Source organism: Verticillium dahliae, genomic scaffold, assembly GCF_000150675.1.
Source record: "Verticillium dahliae VdLs.17 supercont1.8 genomic scaffold, whole genome shotgun sequence".
NCBI lineage: Eukaryota > Fungi > Ascomycota > Sordariomycetes > Glomerellales > Plectosphaerellaceae > Verticillium > Verticillium dahliae.
The window spans coordinates 1,169,464-1,183,968 of NW_009276927.1; the positions used below are offsets into that span (position 1 = coordinate 1,169,464).

Here is a 14,505-nt window from a genome sequence, read left to right on the forward strand (position 1 = left end):
GGAGGTGAAAGGGGGAGTGCTCAGAATCGGCCGCTTACTTGAGGTGGACAACCAGACCGACCATCCATCCAGCGACAAGCAAAAGAACAGGCCGATCCTGTTCGTCAGTGGCGACGTTGCTCGCAATGATGCGGTAGCTATCACGGTCAATCTTGGGGAAGACGACAAGACCACGATGCAGAATCTGCGTATCGCGTCTAGCAGCCTCTCGTCCCGGAGCTGGAAGCGAGCTACTGGAATGCAATTTTATAGAGTAATCCCCGATTCTTGTTTTACACGAGTTTTCTGGACATCCTGCTTACACCACTTAGTTCCGCAGCTTCCACTTCCAACTGACGAGGAAGGACCTGCGGCGAGTTCTGGACTGCACTGCGGGGTACGTGTCGCCATGTTGCTCCGTACCACAGGCGTGTGCAGGTGGTCTTATTGGTACCTCGATCTTTCTAGAGCTGGGTGCAGCCTCAGAAAGTGGCCGAATTCACGCATTGTACAACTTAAGACAGCTGGTGGCAGTGCTGTTTGGCACGCGCGACTAGCCCACTTTCATCCCGTTCGAGTGAGTTCACACTGGCGCTCACGGTTACGTTGAGGTGAGTGGAGTGGAAAAATACAACAGATTCTTCGGCTTTGTCCGAACCCTTCACTAGCTAACTTACTGGAAGAAATTTATGTCATCATTTGGGTATCAGGAGATATAAGTGGCGTGACCTTAACAAATCCTTCTGCTCGTCAGTATGACAGTGATTAACTGTTGATCTGTCCAGGAGAAGGTCGAATGACTGAACTTTCAGAAGGAGCCTAGGCCTACCACGTAGAAATGGTTGTTGCTAACCCATAACGACCCGAGCCAGCCGCCCTGATTAGGTTGAATGTGTCGGGTCGATCTGTAAAGTCTTTTGCGTGTGACTAACTGCATAACATACTTTCTTTGATCCACTCTCGCAGGCATTGAATTCTGGGGTTCAATCAGGCTGGGGATGGCAAAGGCTCAGGTTTTGGATATACACCTATGATGGCACTGTGGTCTCTAACCTTGTCAGTCTGGGGTCACTGAGCGGCTTAAGGAACGATGGTGAGCTCTAGTTGACGCCAGGCTCTCAGCTAGACACCACATGACCTCTAAAGCGATGCTCATGATCCCCGCGGTCAACTTCATGAGCAGTCGCCTCTCGGGGTGTCCTGGGCCGCAACAGACGGCACGGTACGATCGCGCATGTAAGGTCAGGTCTTCGTCAACCTTTGGCGATGCCGCTACGTCTGGCGCTGAATCCCACAATTCAGCTTCCTTAGCATAATGTCATGAGACCTCCACGCAACTCCAGGGGTCGTCGGCATAGTGATGTTATCAGACGAACAAGGTCTAGAATGAAAGAAATATCTTAGTGAAAAATCAGGCTGCAGCCGAAACCTTGATTTTGACGCTATCACAATGACCGAATGGGAAGTATCGATGTGACAGCATTATGAGCAGACGGTCTCGCTACATATATGGTAGCTTTGGGTGTCAATTAGTTAACAGTCTTAAAAATTGCTGCGCGAGAGTCTCGTCGTCTGGATTAGTTGCGAGTCTGATATCAGTACACAATCCTGGGAGACGCTCTTCCACCCGATACGATGGCCACCATCTCAACTGGCGGAGGCGTTTCGACAACAATACCACGACCTCCATGGGTTGTAGGTGTGACGATTGGCATCGTGATGGTTCTGATCCTTATATGTATCTCAATACGGTGCGACTCTCTCCATCAATGCTAAGAGCTGCTCCTTGGCGTTGTGATTCACTTACAGAATGGAGATATTGCTCATGGTGTTCGGGGCCTGAACGACGGGACAATGGCAACCCAGAGGCCATACCTCACCGGAACCAATCCGAGGGCCTTGATTACGTCGCTGTCCTCCAGCTGTTCACAGAGTGTGGGAAAGATACACGAGCTGCGGAATTGTTTCAACAATCTGCAAGCTTCACAGTATGGTACGCTTGTACCGGGCTCTTTTATTTGCTCAAACTTGTCGTTAACCAAGCGACTTTAGCGGAATGTGTAAACCGATTTTCAAAGACAAGGAGATGGTCCCCTGACTAGCGACCGAATTTTTCGCTCTGGATGCATTATGCGCTGGTTCTTGGGGCAGCAAAATACCTGCCCCTTGTGTAAAGTCTACATTATGAACGGAATCGGGAGCATAGGATTGCAAGGCCATCATACCGAAAATGCTTTCTTGGTCGATATTCGATAAGCCAGTTTGACTGTCCAGTCTGTGATTATATATGACATGATAATTACGTCACGGTATTTACTGCCATGAAGTGTAACATCACGACATGCCTCCGTGACGCCATCGACAGAACGATGTCGTGACAAAGTAAGTATAGCACAGTAACAGTGAGGGCCGTGCTGCTAACGTTCCCGAGAAATTGTTGTAATGGGTGAATGAACTCACATAGTCCAGTCAAAGATCCCCCATCCGCGTAACAGCTCGTGGAACACGTATCCTGCGGAATCTTCTTTATCTTCTCCAACGCAGTACAGGGTTCCACGCCGAACAAATACAATCTTGTGGCCATGCGTGATGACTGAGCGAGGCAAATCAAGACGAAATAATCTTTGCCGTGGCCCAGAAATGCCAAGCTCAAGAGTTGGGCTACCGCGAGGTTCGAAAGGGTGTCCAATGACTTCACACATGTCAAGAGCCTCTCAGCCCTGTCGCCAAATGGCTGGGTGAAGTCATAGACGCTTTCATCAGAGTACATTTGCTAGGCAAGATTAGGGCCAAGGGGAGCTACATTACGGACTAGGACAGGCTTGATTGGGATAGGGGCAAGAAGATAGTAACTTACAGATCTCCAGTACAAGATAGCATGAACCAGGAAACGGAAACAAAACCAAGATCGATGTCGTACTAGATCCGACACAAACAGATCTAGGTCGAAGGTGCACAGGAGGGTATGGTCCGTGCTCAGGTACTGGGACATGATGCGTGCAGCAAGTTGATTTCGGTCCAAAAGGAAATATCCAAATCACGTAACCTTTCATCGAGTAGGTCAGGGCTGGGGTGTGGTTGCACTCTCCTGGGGATCCTGCGATCTTCTTTTGATAAAGCCCCATCTCAGAACAACCGCTAAGTACATCAAGTGCATGTTGCTTCAAAAGGGTTATTGAGTTGGTCGTCCTGACGGCCAATGTATGAGTCGAAGAGGCGGTGTTACGTCGCTAGCAGCATATTCACCGACCCTTCGAACTGCTGAATATGGGCGTGCTATGAATGCAACCGGGACGACATACATGATAAGCGGGTGGGCCAGACCACGCGACCAGCTTCCTCTTCACGCGTTTCTCTCCAACCAAACAAATGGAGTATCCTAGCACAGAATGTCAATTATTCCTGCCGTTCAGGCTATGAAAAAAGACTTGAGTTTTACTGTTGAGGTTGCAGCTTATATCTACTCAGTCAGTCGCACGACGGCACAGCGCCGCCTTCAAGGTGTCGCCTCGACACGCGACAGCCCGCCAAAATCAAATAAACTGACGGAGCTGGAGGAAAAGACAATTATTAAATATGATCTTGACCTGGATTCCCGAGAAGTTTCTTCCCGGTTTCGTGAGGTGGAAGATATGGCTAATCGACTGCTCGCGGACCGTCAGGAGACCGACGTCGGGAAGTGTTGGGCTTTTAACTTCGTCAAGCGACAACCACAGCTCAAGACACGTAATTTTCAGAAAGAAACTACAAGAGGGCCCAATGCAAGGATCCGGATATCATTCGTGGCTGGTTGGCGCTCGTGCGGAACTCAGTCGTCAAGTACGGCATCGCAGAATCGGATATCTACAACTTCGACAAGACTGGCTTCATGGTAAGCTTTATCTCGACAGGTATGATCGTCACAAATGCAGAGAGGCATTATAACGCGAAATTAGCCAGCCAGGCAATCGGGAATGGATTACGGTTATCCAGGGGGTTAATTCCCAAGGCTGGGCGGTCCCGCCATTCCTCATCGTTTCGGGCAAATATCATCTCTCGACCTGGTACAATGACAGCCCTCTACCACAAGAGTGGGTGATCGCCACGACTGATAACGGTTGGATCACAAATGAGAGAGACTTGGAATAGATTCAGCATTTCGACAAACACACGAAACCTCGTACAACTGGCGCATATCGCCTTCTCATCCTGGACGGCCATCAAAGTCACCACTTGACGGACTTCGAACTGTACTGCAAGGATAACAACATCATCACGCTCTGTATGCCTCCTCACTCGTCTCACATACTCCAACCTCTGGATGTTGGCTGTTTTGGCCCGCTCAAGCAAGCGTATGGCCTGCAAATCGAGAAGAAGATGAGGGCCGGTACAAGCCATATCACCAAGGAGCGCGTTTTTTTGGCGGCATTCCAAGCGGCAATGACGGAAAAGGACATCCAGGGAGGTTTTCGAGGCACAGGCCTTGTTCCTTTTTGACCCCGACTCTATGATTTCGCGGTTGGATATGAAACCACGGACGTCGACACCCTCGGAGAGGGGTTGGGGGACACCGTAACCTTGGGTCTCTAAGACACCGAACAACCCGACCGAAGCGAGTTCTAAGTCGGAATTCATCAAGGGCCGTATTTCCCGTCATCAAAACAGCTCGCCGACATCTATTTATGAGGCTGTCGACCGGCCTTCGAAGGGGGTGCGGGGAATCATGCACCAGAACGTCCTCATCAAGTCCGAGAATCGCATCGTTCGAGAGGAGATGGAGGTACTTAGCCGGCGTCGCAGGGCTAAAAAGACACGTCTTCGAAAAGGGGGAAGCATGGCTCTAGGCGAGGGACAGGATATCCAGGCTCAGAACAAGGTGGAAGTGCAGGTGAAGCAGGAGACGCACAGAGTAGTGGTCGCAAGCCGAGGACGGAAACGAAGCAACGGTGCTGTGGGACTTGCGGAAAGCCATGACACAACGCGAGAACTTGTCAGATAATAGTGGAAATGTCTTAGGAAGACGATTCCGACAGGTTTCAATTGATTCGAGGCATTGTGGTTAATTTCTTAGGGGAGATGGTTGCGTGGTCGTGGCTGGGTGACCAGCTCGCTTATCATGTACGTTATCGTCATTCCAACAATAGATCTTGGCATACTTGAAATTTGTTATTGCAATTAGTTTGGGATGGCTTACAAATGAGGATGGGTCATGTTCGTCTCAGGCTGCTGCTGCTCTCTTCCCTTGCAATACAGAAGTTACACAAGGGGAGTTTTTCAACAGAATAACTTTCGGTAATCAGTGCAGCACCAAGCTGAATCTCTCCAAGCCCCACAAGAGAGGGAAGTGCGTAAATTGATGCGCGCGGTGGCCCTGATTGCTTCTGCTTTTTTTGCTCGAAGGTAGTTATCAGCTAGGGTTTCCGAGTCGAGGGTGCTGATGGACTCCTCCACGCGCGGTAAGTCTTGATGATCTGTATCCTGAATGTGTTTGGATATCTGCATCCACAAGCTATTCAGGTGGCCTCTGAGACTAAGCACGGAGCAGTCCGATGATTCGATGTTGTGAAGCTTATTTATGATCTTGAAGTTTTGTGCTAGTTAGCCTCATGCACCGTGCTGGGCAACCGGATTAATGGCGAAGGAAATGGGCAACTCCGTACATGTTCATGCGTATGACGCAAGTTCTCACTTCGCTTACTCCCGTCCTGCAGCCTTTCCGAGATCAGAGGTAATAGAATCTGACTTTCAGCACTGATGTGCTGCTGCAGTTCTTCGACTACCTGGGCTTTCAACAACCCGTCATTTTGGGACGAGGTGAGTATGCGCTGTCGCAATTGTATGAGGCGACGGTGATCGTCTTTGACGACTTGAATCAGGCGGGCCATTATCCAATGATGATGGCAAATGGTCTAGGTTGACAGAAGCAGTCTTGTAAATGGAAGCGAGCTGATGTTATTTAGCCATCGCACGTCTTGTTATGGCCAGTCGGTTCCACCGCTACTGTCATCATATCACTTTCACACCATAATCAAACGACCATCACATCATCCTGATAATACTATAGTCACATCATATTATTTTTGACATTTCTGATCAGATCATGATGATAATAACATCGTCACAAAACTAGCATACGCCGACTGAAGTGACGCAACCTGGCGTTTCAAGGTATGTGATAGAACTATCACAATGCACTCACCTCAAAGTAAAACAAACGATGTAACGTTGCGGGAAATTAGGAAACTCTAGATATGTTATTGTATAAAGGTTAGTGTGGTTTAATAATAACAACGTATCACGCCGACCGAACGCCGCCACTGTGGTAACATAACAACTTATTGTCCGAGTATTGAAGCCACTTCACCATCCGGCCTGACGAATGTTACTTGATGTCAGGACTGTCGGCACTCAAGCAGAGCGAATGTCTTTTCTATGTTTACCGGTAGACTACTATAACTAGCGGAGTAGGCTGATCACCCAGATTTGCTAGTGAGTATGCTGCAGAATCTCGGCGACTGCCATACCTCTCAGATAAAAGACGGCTTTTAGGAAGAATGCGCTCCTACGGCATGCCGCTTTTAGCCCAGAGCCATGACTGTGAGCAATTTGCTACAAAATGGCCAAACAAGAGGGGCGTACCTCGATCATGTGTAAGAATTCGTCGAGAGATGACTTGTTGTTGGAGAAAATCAGGCGCCAACCTCGGTAGAGACCTGACCCAAGACAACATCAGGGATATCCTTAAGAACTGAGGGCTAGGCTATTGAGGACGGCGTTGACCTCGTGGTTATCGTTGCCGCCCTTCCCTTTGGCATAGTTGACGACCTCGTCGACCAAGGAGGTGTACTCTGGCTTCTTGGAGGCGGCGACGCTCTGGGGCTTGTACTACCTAATAGCTTTGTGAGGGTTAGCTCTCTGGATGTTGTTGCCTCCCCATCTGTTCCGGAGCGAGGCTGATGTATGGGTTGACATCGGAGACGAATAGGTAAAGTCACCTGATGGGATTGTCAGCAGAAAGACGATGAGAGATCACAGGAAACGCCAGCATACCGGAGACAAAGATAGCTCGTCGGTATCCAGGACGGCCACCTAGACGGATAGAAAATCGCTGTCAGCATAACGTCATTCATCATTGTAACAAGGCAAGAGAAACCTGAGTTATAGCTATCAGGGGCGTAAACCACCATCGCAACAGCAAAGGAATGAGCCTTCAAGGCACTGCACCTCGAACACGGGCAGCGTCAAGCACGAACGCCAGCACCAGCACCTGCACCTGCACCAGTAACAGGTGTTTGGGGCGCCGATAGTGGGATGACAGCCAAAACTTACCGGGCAAGACGCCTTCAATGGATCAAGTGAAGAAAGCATGATGGTGTGTGGGTTCGGTGTCGGAATCAAAGACGTTTTTTTAAATGCAGCACATAGCTGGAAACGATTGACAGTAATGGGTAGTCATAGAGATAAGGGGGTATTATGGGGAAGCAAGAGTCCACCAAGATGCGTGACACTTGAATCGATAGCACTTTGGGTCGATAGACAAATATGGTGTTTTCGTTGGGAGGCTCGGTGGCGCTGGTGCCATCAATTGGGACGTCATGGTTTAGGAGACAAAAGCAGAAAGACGGCGAATCACTCTGCATTCCCACCCGATGCTATGTAGCACACACCGCCAAGTCACCAGACGGGTATGGCCATCACCATCCCGTCACGTGCCATCACGGAACTATCACCATACCACCCACCATCATACCACCATCATACCACCATCACACCACCATCATACCACCATCACACCACCATCATATCACCATCACACCACTTTCACAGCAGCTGATAAACGCCATATCAATATGATGTCATCATCAGGTCGATATAATCACGACACCAAATTTGGTTAAGTTGTAACATCATGATTACACTTTCTCGGGATCGTCCCACAACACAACCCTAACTATTACAGTGCATACTTACTTGTCTTGCGAGATAAGGTATAGTGGTCGCTAACCTTGGCCAACTCGTCGACAATCACCAGACAACAAGGCCCAGCACATATCGCCTGTGGCTACCTAACAAGTCGTCTCACCAGGGTGGGGATCAGCTTTTTTCCCTGGCGTGATATTGCTCGCCCTCGGGTATGATAGTACTCGGCGCAGGCTTGGCCACACCTTTGAGGCACGGACACGGATCATACATAACAACCAGTAGGTTGAGGCCCATGTGTCTCAATATTTGCCAGGAAGGGTGACTGCCATAATACTACATGGGTTCTGTATCTTCGGCAAAGCAACTGTTTGAACACATCGGTATGAGACAACCTCGCAACATCGTCATTGTCGGCGGCGTCGCGGGGGGCATGTCATGTGCTACGAGGCTCCGTCGGCTGGATGAAGATGCCGTAGTGACCGTCATCGAAAAGGGGCCATATATAAGCTACGCCAACTGTGGCATCCCGTACGCTCTGGGTGGTGTTATCAAGACTCAGGCGATGCTGCACGCTATGACCCTGGCCAAGGTGAAGAGCTTGTTCAACATCAATGTGCGGAGCGAAACTTTGATACCCAGATAAAGGAGGAAACGCAGCAGAACCCGGGTCCTGCGTCGCGGTCCCAGCCGAAGAAACGGTGCTGTGGCGTCTGTGGGAAGACCGGTCATAACGCGAGAACTTGTCAGGTTATTCTCTCATCGTCTCCTCCAGACCATGAGGGGTAATTTCAATTGATTGTCTGCGGTTTGGTTGAGTTCTTGGTTGGAATGTGCTTGAGGTCGGGGTGAGGTGGCCCACTCGCTTGGGTGGCCCACTCGCTTGTGGAATACGTTACCCTCGGAAAAGAGATGGATCAAAATGATGGCTTGGTAAGCAGACGATATTCGATGTAGTCTTCACCGTCGATACTGATGAGGCAACCCGCAGAGACGAGCTTGCCTGCGAACTTACCCAAAAGTTTGCGCTCGTATCTGATGCCATTGTGGTACTTGACTCCGTTTCTGTCGGCGAGTGCGTGAGCCGGAGGCGGCGCCGAGCCCGGGGCGCTGGCTGGAGGCGGCGGCAGCAGCTGTCCTTTATTGCGCTACTCTTCCTGCATTTGCCAGACCCTTTCCAGACATTGCAAGTCATCGTGGCTGTAGAAAGAATGCCCGAGACTAGCACGACCGCAGCTGTTGTTAACCATCTGGGGCAGCTGACTGCCATGCTGCATCGGCTTGCCGAGGTTGGCGTTGTTGGTATTGGCGACCTCGCGTTCAAGAGCAAACTGAGGACGGCGGGTCTCGGCCTGCTTAAGGCGTTCAGTTTCTCGAGGGTCTTGTGTGTTAATCTCCTTGCGCGCAGCAATAGGTGCCTTCGACGACTGGCGGCTTTCGACATTCGGTAGCGAATGGCGGCCGTTGGGTGCATCCGGACGACGGCGGTTGATGCTAAGCTCCTGACCATTGATCACAGTCTTCATCTCCTGCTTGGAATCCACATAGGCGTCGTTAAAGTCAGAGTCATCGGGACCCGCCTTGACTTCATCTAGCCGACCATGGGTACCGTTAGCCCCGTTAAGCGTGATTTCAGGCGGGGACACCATCTTGACGCCGTGCATGACGCGCTGTTGCGCAATGATGACGGCATGCGTTTCGTTCTGAACCTTTTGCGTCTCCGTTTCGCCGCGGTCAACCGGGTACTGTCGTGCTCTAACGTATTCCTTGACCTCGTTCTGGTTGAGATCCTTCAGATGTGGCTCTGGCTCCATCTCGTGCCACCGAATCCAGAGAGCGCCTGCACCGACGGGAAAGTTTCCGCTTACGTAGCGACCATCGCGTGTCTCGCGAACAACTTTGACTCTAAACATATCGTTTATGCCAAGAACGCCGACAACGGCGTGGCGATCGCGCTCGTTGGGAGCATTGCTGGCTTTCCAGTACCCGACAACAATTTTTGTAGGCCGAGTGCCCCACTGCGCCTCAAATACAGGCACAGGGGAGAATTTGTCGTTCGACTCAGTGTAGCCCGTAAGGCTGCGTCGGAGGAGGCTGCGTCGGAGACCTCCCGTGGAATGCATTGGAGGCAGCTCCTGGGCTGGAGGACAACCCGCAGGCGACTGCTGTTCAATGGGCAATTTCGTAGCCATGATGGGTCCTCCACTGTTGATGGTGCTAACGCCACGTTGGTGGCTGGGGCCTAGCTTGCGACGCTTTGCAATCTCAGGTCGACTGCAAATCACGGCGTTTCAGGGATCGTAAGCCCATAAGCCACAGCCGGCATATGAGCGGTCTCTGGGGCCGGGTTGCTTTCTATGCGGCGTCGTGCCTCGGCAACGGCCAGCATCTCGTTTTGCCGTTTGATTTCCGGGGATTCTCCCTCAATGCCGACCCTCTGCTTCACAAACTCCTTGATGTGGTGATGGTTCAGACCGACAAGCTGGGGCTCAAAAACCACACGTTCAAAGGTCACCCAGCTGCCGCCAGGCCCTGGGGGCACGTGGTACTTCTTGGCGTTGACAGGTAGGCGCATGCGGTTGACGTCGGCAATTCTCATTCGTAGTCGTCCGCGCACATCGATGAAGCCAATCACTGCGTGCTTTCCGGCCTGATCAGGATGCTGAGAGTCGCGCCAGTATCCTAGGACAACCGTCGTAGAATCAGCTCCCACAAGGCGGCGGACGGGATTAGGACGAGTGATGGGGGTGTCGAGGGGTACGCTGCCTTCTTCCTCATTGTCCAGAGGAACGTTCGGCGTGGTGAGCTTCCTCTTGTGCTCGGGATCAGGGCATGTCTGAGGGTAATACGGCAAATCCCTCTCGGCATTGCCAATGGTCTCACCCTCTTGATCGGAAACAACGCGAAATGGCGAGGACTTATCAGAATCATTGCGGTTGAATCTCACGACAATCTCATAGCCCGAGGCCTGGTCGTCGTGCCCTGGACTCGGGATGTGGTCAGGCGGTGGAGCGAGGACATCGCCACCTTCCAGTTGAGTGCTGTTGACAGGGGCCCTGGAAGCGGACCCTATAAGCAAGGACTTCAGAGCGGCCTGGGGAAGACTTGATTTGGCTGACGCGGCGGGCCTGGAATCGTTGAGAACGTGGTTCTCTGATGAAGGGGCAGAAGCCTCGTTCTTAATCTCGGAACGAGGCTTCCAAGGAGCCAAAGGCGACTGAAAGCGGGCAGAGTATGGGGAGTGTAAGCGACCCAATGAAGGAAGAAGATCCGAGTGATGGCTTGGAGAGCATGGAAGGAGGGAGAAAGGTGGTAATGGAGGGGAGCGAGTGGCTAGGAATAGTCGTACAGATTGTGGATACTCTCTGGGGTTATATGAAGGAGGGCAGCGCCCACCTTTTTCGAGGCAAGCAGAGGGTCTGTTCTTGTCGTGTCTGTCTTCTTCAGTTTTGTTCCTTTGTCTGGAACGGGAGTTTATCTTGTTTGATCAGGATTGAGAGACTGGGAAGGATATACGTGAGTGATGGACGGTGTAGACGTCTTTGCTTTGGAAAGGTACTAACAGAGGAGTAGGAACGTTTTGTACAACCAGCGAACGGGAGTGGGCTCTTCTTGATTTGAATGTGAAGGATGGCCTTGTCACAGGGAGGCTTCTCTTCTTCAGAGTCTAGTGAGGGTTCACGTGGCCGGAGGGATTATTTTCGTCGGCAAGTCTTGCAGCAGGCAGCGGATAACGAGAAGGAGGAGAAGCGACTAGAGGCCGAGCGTCTAGCGTGGGGAAGACAACGTGAGGAAGCTTTGCGTAGAGAGCCGTTCAGATGTGATGGGAGATGTGGTCTCGTCTGTGAAGACTGTGTTTTAACACCGATGGAAGTTATGATACCAGGCAGTCTGATCATTAATAAGGTGGAGAAGTCGGGCGTTCTTGTTCGACCGTCGTTGAGACGTGAGTCTTACTTTTATGAGAAGGATGGATATTGTGAGTACTGTGGACTGGAAAGTACGGAGTGTGCCTGTCATGACGGAGGAGGGACATTTCTTTCGGAGGTGAGTAAAGAAGAGACTGAGGTCGACTGTAAGAAGGTGGAGAGAGATCCTCGAGGTAAGACCAGGAGGCGCTTTGTATGTGGATCGCCAGCCTGTGGAAGGTGTCTTGTGAAGAAGAAGTTGAATGAAAAGGATGAAATGGGAGAGTGATCGACCAATCTGCTTTAGTTGACGGAATATGGAATAACTTCACTTGGAGTGATAGCAATGAAATGATATTAGATACTCTTCTTCTCCTTAATCATTCAGATTCTGATAGTGGGTATGGGGCGCAGCCCCGTACGAGTGAGCAAAGCGATCGAGTCAGCTTATGTAAAGTAAGCATTGACAATTGGAATGAAACACCATGAGGTGGTAGATAGAACATGTGAATGTCATTTGGTGATAACCTCACTTTTGGAAAGTTTATTGTAAAGTGATGCAAAGGAGCGTAGCGACTTGGAATCAATTGTTCTTTAGAAGTACGAAAGGGAGCAACGCGACCGATACTCTCAATGAAATAAGCCAGTTGAGATACTGGCCATGGCTGAACGGAGTGAAGAAAGGAACGGAGTGACGTGAATGAGCGGAGCGAAATGAAAGGGCAACCTGACTGGAAGGAGGGAAAGGAACGGAGTGAGTAAGCGGAGCGACCTTACCGAAGCGGAGCGAAAGGTGAAGGAAGGGCCCAGGGCACACCGAGGAGGTACGACGAGAGTGATGACCCAAGGGGAACCGAAGGTGACCCAAGCCATCTTAACTATGGCCAGGAAGGACATATTTTGGTGGTCCAAAATCCCTATAATTTGTTATAAGATGGCCCATGGCCCATGACCCGACCCAGCAGATTAGTAAGGAGGGGAAAGGAAGACATGAGTGGAAAGGAGCCTAAGGCGACTGGGAACGGCCTAGAGTATTGGGGGGAAGCGATAGCGACCCCATAGAAGAGACCGAATGATGGACCTGGGAAAGGTGGTGTGGAGACAATTGGAAAGGATTGGTTCATAATGGTCGTACAGTTTGTGGATACAATGCATGGAAGGTATATGAAGGGGGGTGGTGCCCACTCTCTTTCGAAGGGAAGGGAACCAAGTTGTGTTCTTCTTCACTTTCTCTTCTTGTCTTTGCTGTATTCAGCCTTGTGCATGAGTGCAAGTTAGGATTCCAGGGAGGAAGCAGTTAAGGCGACCTTGTTGAACAGTGGTGCTGAAGAGGAGGGCTCTTTTTTTCGTGGTAAGCGCGATGTGGCAGGAGTTGCGTCTTGCACAGCTGGAGGCGGATTGTTGCTGGTGTGGAAACCCCGAGTTTGTTGAGGGTGCGGAAGCTGTGGAGTCCTCTTGTACGGACTATTTTGGGAAAGACGTGAGTAGACCAGCCTGGTGGTGTTTGTTTTATTTCTTTGGATTGGATTTGAAGGAAGAAATGCATGTCTCATTGAATGTAAGTTCTGTGTTGCCGGCAGCAGCATGGTATCGTGGTTTTGTTGAGCATCACGTCGGGGATTATTCTGGAGGATACCAGGCGGTTCATGCGTGTGTCACGGTCCTTGTTGCTTTCCATCGACCTCAGAAGGTGGAAGCAATCTTAACTGGCATGCGTCAGTTGTTAGGATGGTCGGGAGACGAGAGGGTTTGTCTACGGGTACCACCAGCCGGGACGGAATGTGAACGGGAACGACACGAGGCGAAGACCAATGGCGATTGGGTGCACCAGAGGGTAAAGTTTATGGAGATGGGTGATCAATTGGTATCCTTAGAAGGAAACAAAAGAAGAACGTTTGGGTACCGTGGTATCTTGGAGGTATTAAAGCGTCAGTTTGATGTGGATTGGTCACATCTGGATGCAGAGATGGAGATCAGCAGAGTTGTTTCCGACGAGGAGGACGGGTTGACTGGCGGTTTTGAACGAGCCAGTGTGAGTGAAGACCTGTTTTGTTCTACTGTGTATGCAGCAGGGCTCGATGAGTGAAAAGCACGACAGGGGATAACCTCACTTTGAAGTGATACCAACAGATTGATATGGAATACTCTTCTTCTTCCTAATCATTCAGATTCTGGTAAATGGGTATGGGGCGAAGCCCCGTACGACTGAGCACAGCGAGGGAGTCAGCTGTTGTAAAGTAATGATACAGATGAATTGAAACATTGTGAGATGTTAACTTTGTATGTGAATGCATGTTGTGAATACCTTCACTTTTTGAAAAGGTGGAGAGGGAGCGTAGCGACCGGTAATACCAATGAAATACAACCAGTGCGGACTACTGGCCATGCCGAACGGAGTGAGGGAATGAACGGAGTGAAGGGAGAGAGCGGAGCGAATGACTGGGCATCCGAATGGAATGAGGCAAAGGAACGGAGTGAGTAAGCGAGAAGCGACCTTGACCGAAGCGTAGCGTAGGTGAAGGGGGTAGACCGAGGGAAGGATGACCCAAAGGTCCATGGACCACCGTAGCGTAGTGAAGGTTGGTATGACCCGGCCATCTTAACTATGGGAAGGATGACCATTTTTTGGTGAGCAAAAATCCCTATAATTTGTTATAAGATGGCCCATGGCCCATGACCCGACCCAGCAGAAAATATTAGGAGGGGCAAGGATGACATA

The 14,505-nt window shown here is 50.6% G+C and overlaps 3 protein-coding genes across 3 annotated transcripts; 1 reads left to right on the forward strand and 2 right to left on the reverse strand.

Annotated features, from left to right (window-relative positions):
- Positions 1–5,104: 5,104 nt before the first annotated feature.
- Positions 5,105–6,078, reverse strand: VDAG_04906 (uncharacterized protein). The gene is made up of 2 exons (XM_009654510.1): positions 5,619–6,078; positions 5,105–5,538 (listed from the first exon to the last, which is right to left on the reverse strand). Exons 1-2 carry the CDS (start codon positions 5,841–5,843, stop codon positions 5,233–5,235), a joined length of 531 nt encoding a protein of 176 aa, XP_009652805.1. The 5' UTR covers positions 5,844–6,078; the 3' UTR covers positions 5,105–5,232.
- Positions 6,079–6,371: 293 nt separating this feature from the next.
- VDAG_04907 (uncharacterized protein) lies at positions 6,372–7,560 on the reverse strand. Its single transcript, XM_009654511.1, has 3 exons — positions 7,288–7,560; positions 7,009–7,047; positions 6,372–6,843 (listed from the first exon to the last, which is right to left on the reverse strand). The coding sequence occupies exons 1-3, from the start codon at positions 7,324–7,326 to the stop codon at positions 6,700–6,702; spliced, it is 222 nt and encodes a 73-aa protein (XP_009652806.1). The 5' UTR covers positions 7,327–7,560; the 3' UTR covers positions 6,372–6,699.
- On the forward strand, positions 7,554–9,054 carry VDAG_04908 (uncharacterized protein). The gene is made up of 2 exons (XM_009654512.1): positions 7,554–8,811; positions 8,870–9,054. The coding sequence occupies exon 1, from the start codon at positions 8,219–8,221 to the stop codon at positions 8,522–8,524; it is 306 nt and encodes a 101-aa protein (XP_009652807.1). The 5' UTR covers positions 7,554–8,218; the 3' UTR covers positions 8,525–8,811; positions 8,870–9,054.
- Positions 9,055–14,505: the final 5,451 nt, after the last annotated feature.

Bases quoted from the DNA above. Each gene is read 5' to 3' on its own strand.
- VDAG_04908 (XM_009654512.1), top strand. From the start codon at position 8,219: ATGGGTTCTGTATCTTCGGCAAAGCAACTGTTTGAACACATCGGTATG.
- VDAG_04906 (XM_009654510.1), bottom strand. From the start codon at position 5,843: ATGGCCCGCCTGATTCAAGTCGTCAAAGACGATCACCGTCGCCTCATA. The intron at 5,539-5,618 runs GTACGGAGTTGC...CAAAACTTCAAG, and splicing joins TGCGTCATACGCATGAACAT to ATCATAAATAAGCTTCACAA.
- VDAG_04907 (XM_009654511.1), bottom strand. From the start codon at position 7,326: ATGCTTTCTTCACTTGATCCATTGAAGGCGTCTTGCCCG. The intron at 7,048-7,287 runs GTAAGTTTTGGC...CTATCCGTCTAG, and splicing joins CATTGAAGGCGTCTTGCCCG to GTGGCCGTCCTGGATACCGA. The intron at 6,844-7,008 runs GTATGCTGGCGT...GCTATTAGGTAG, and splicing joins ACGAGCTATCTTTGTCTCCG to TACAAGCCCCAGAGCGTCGC.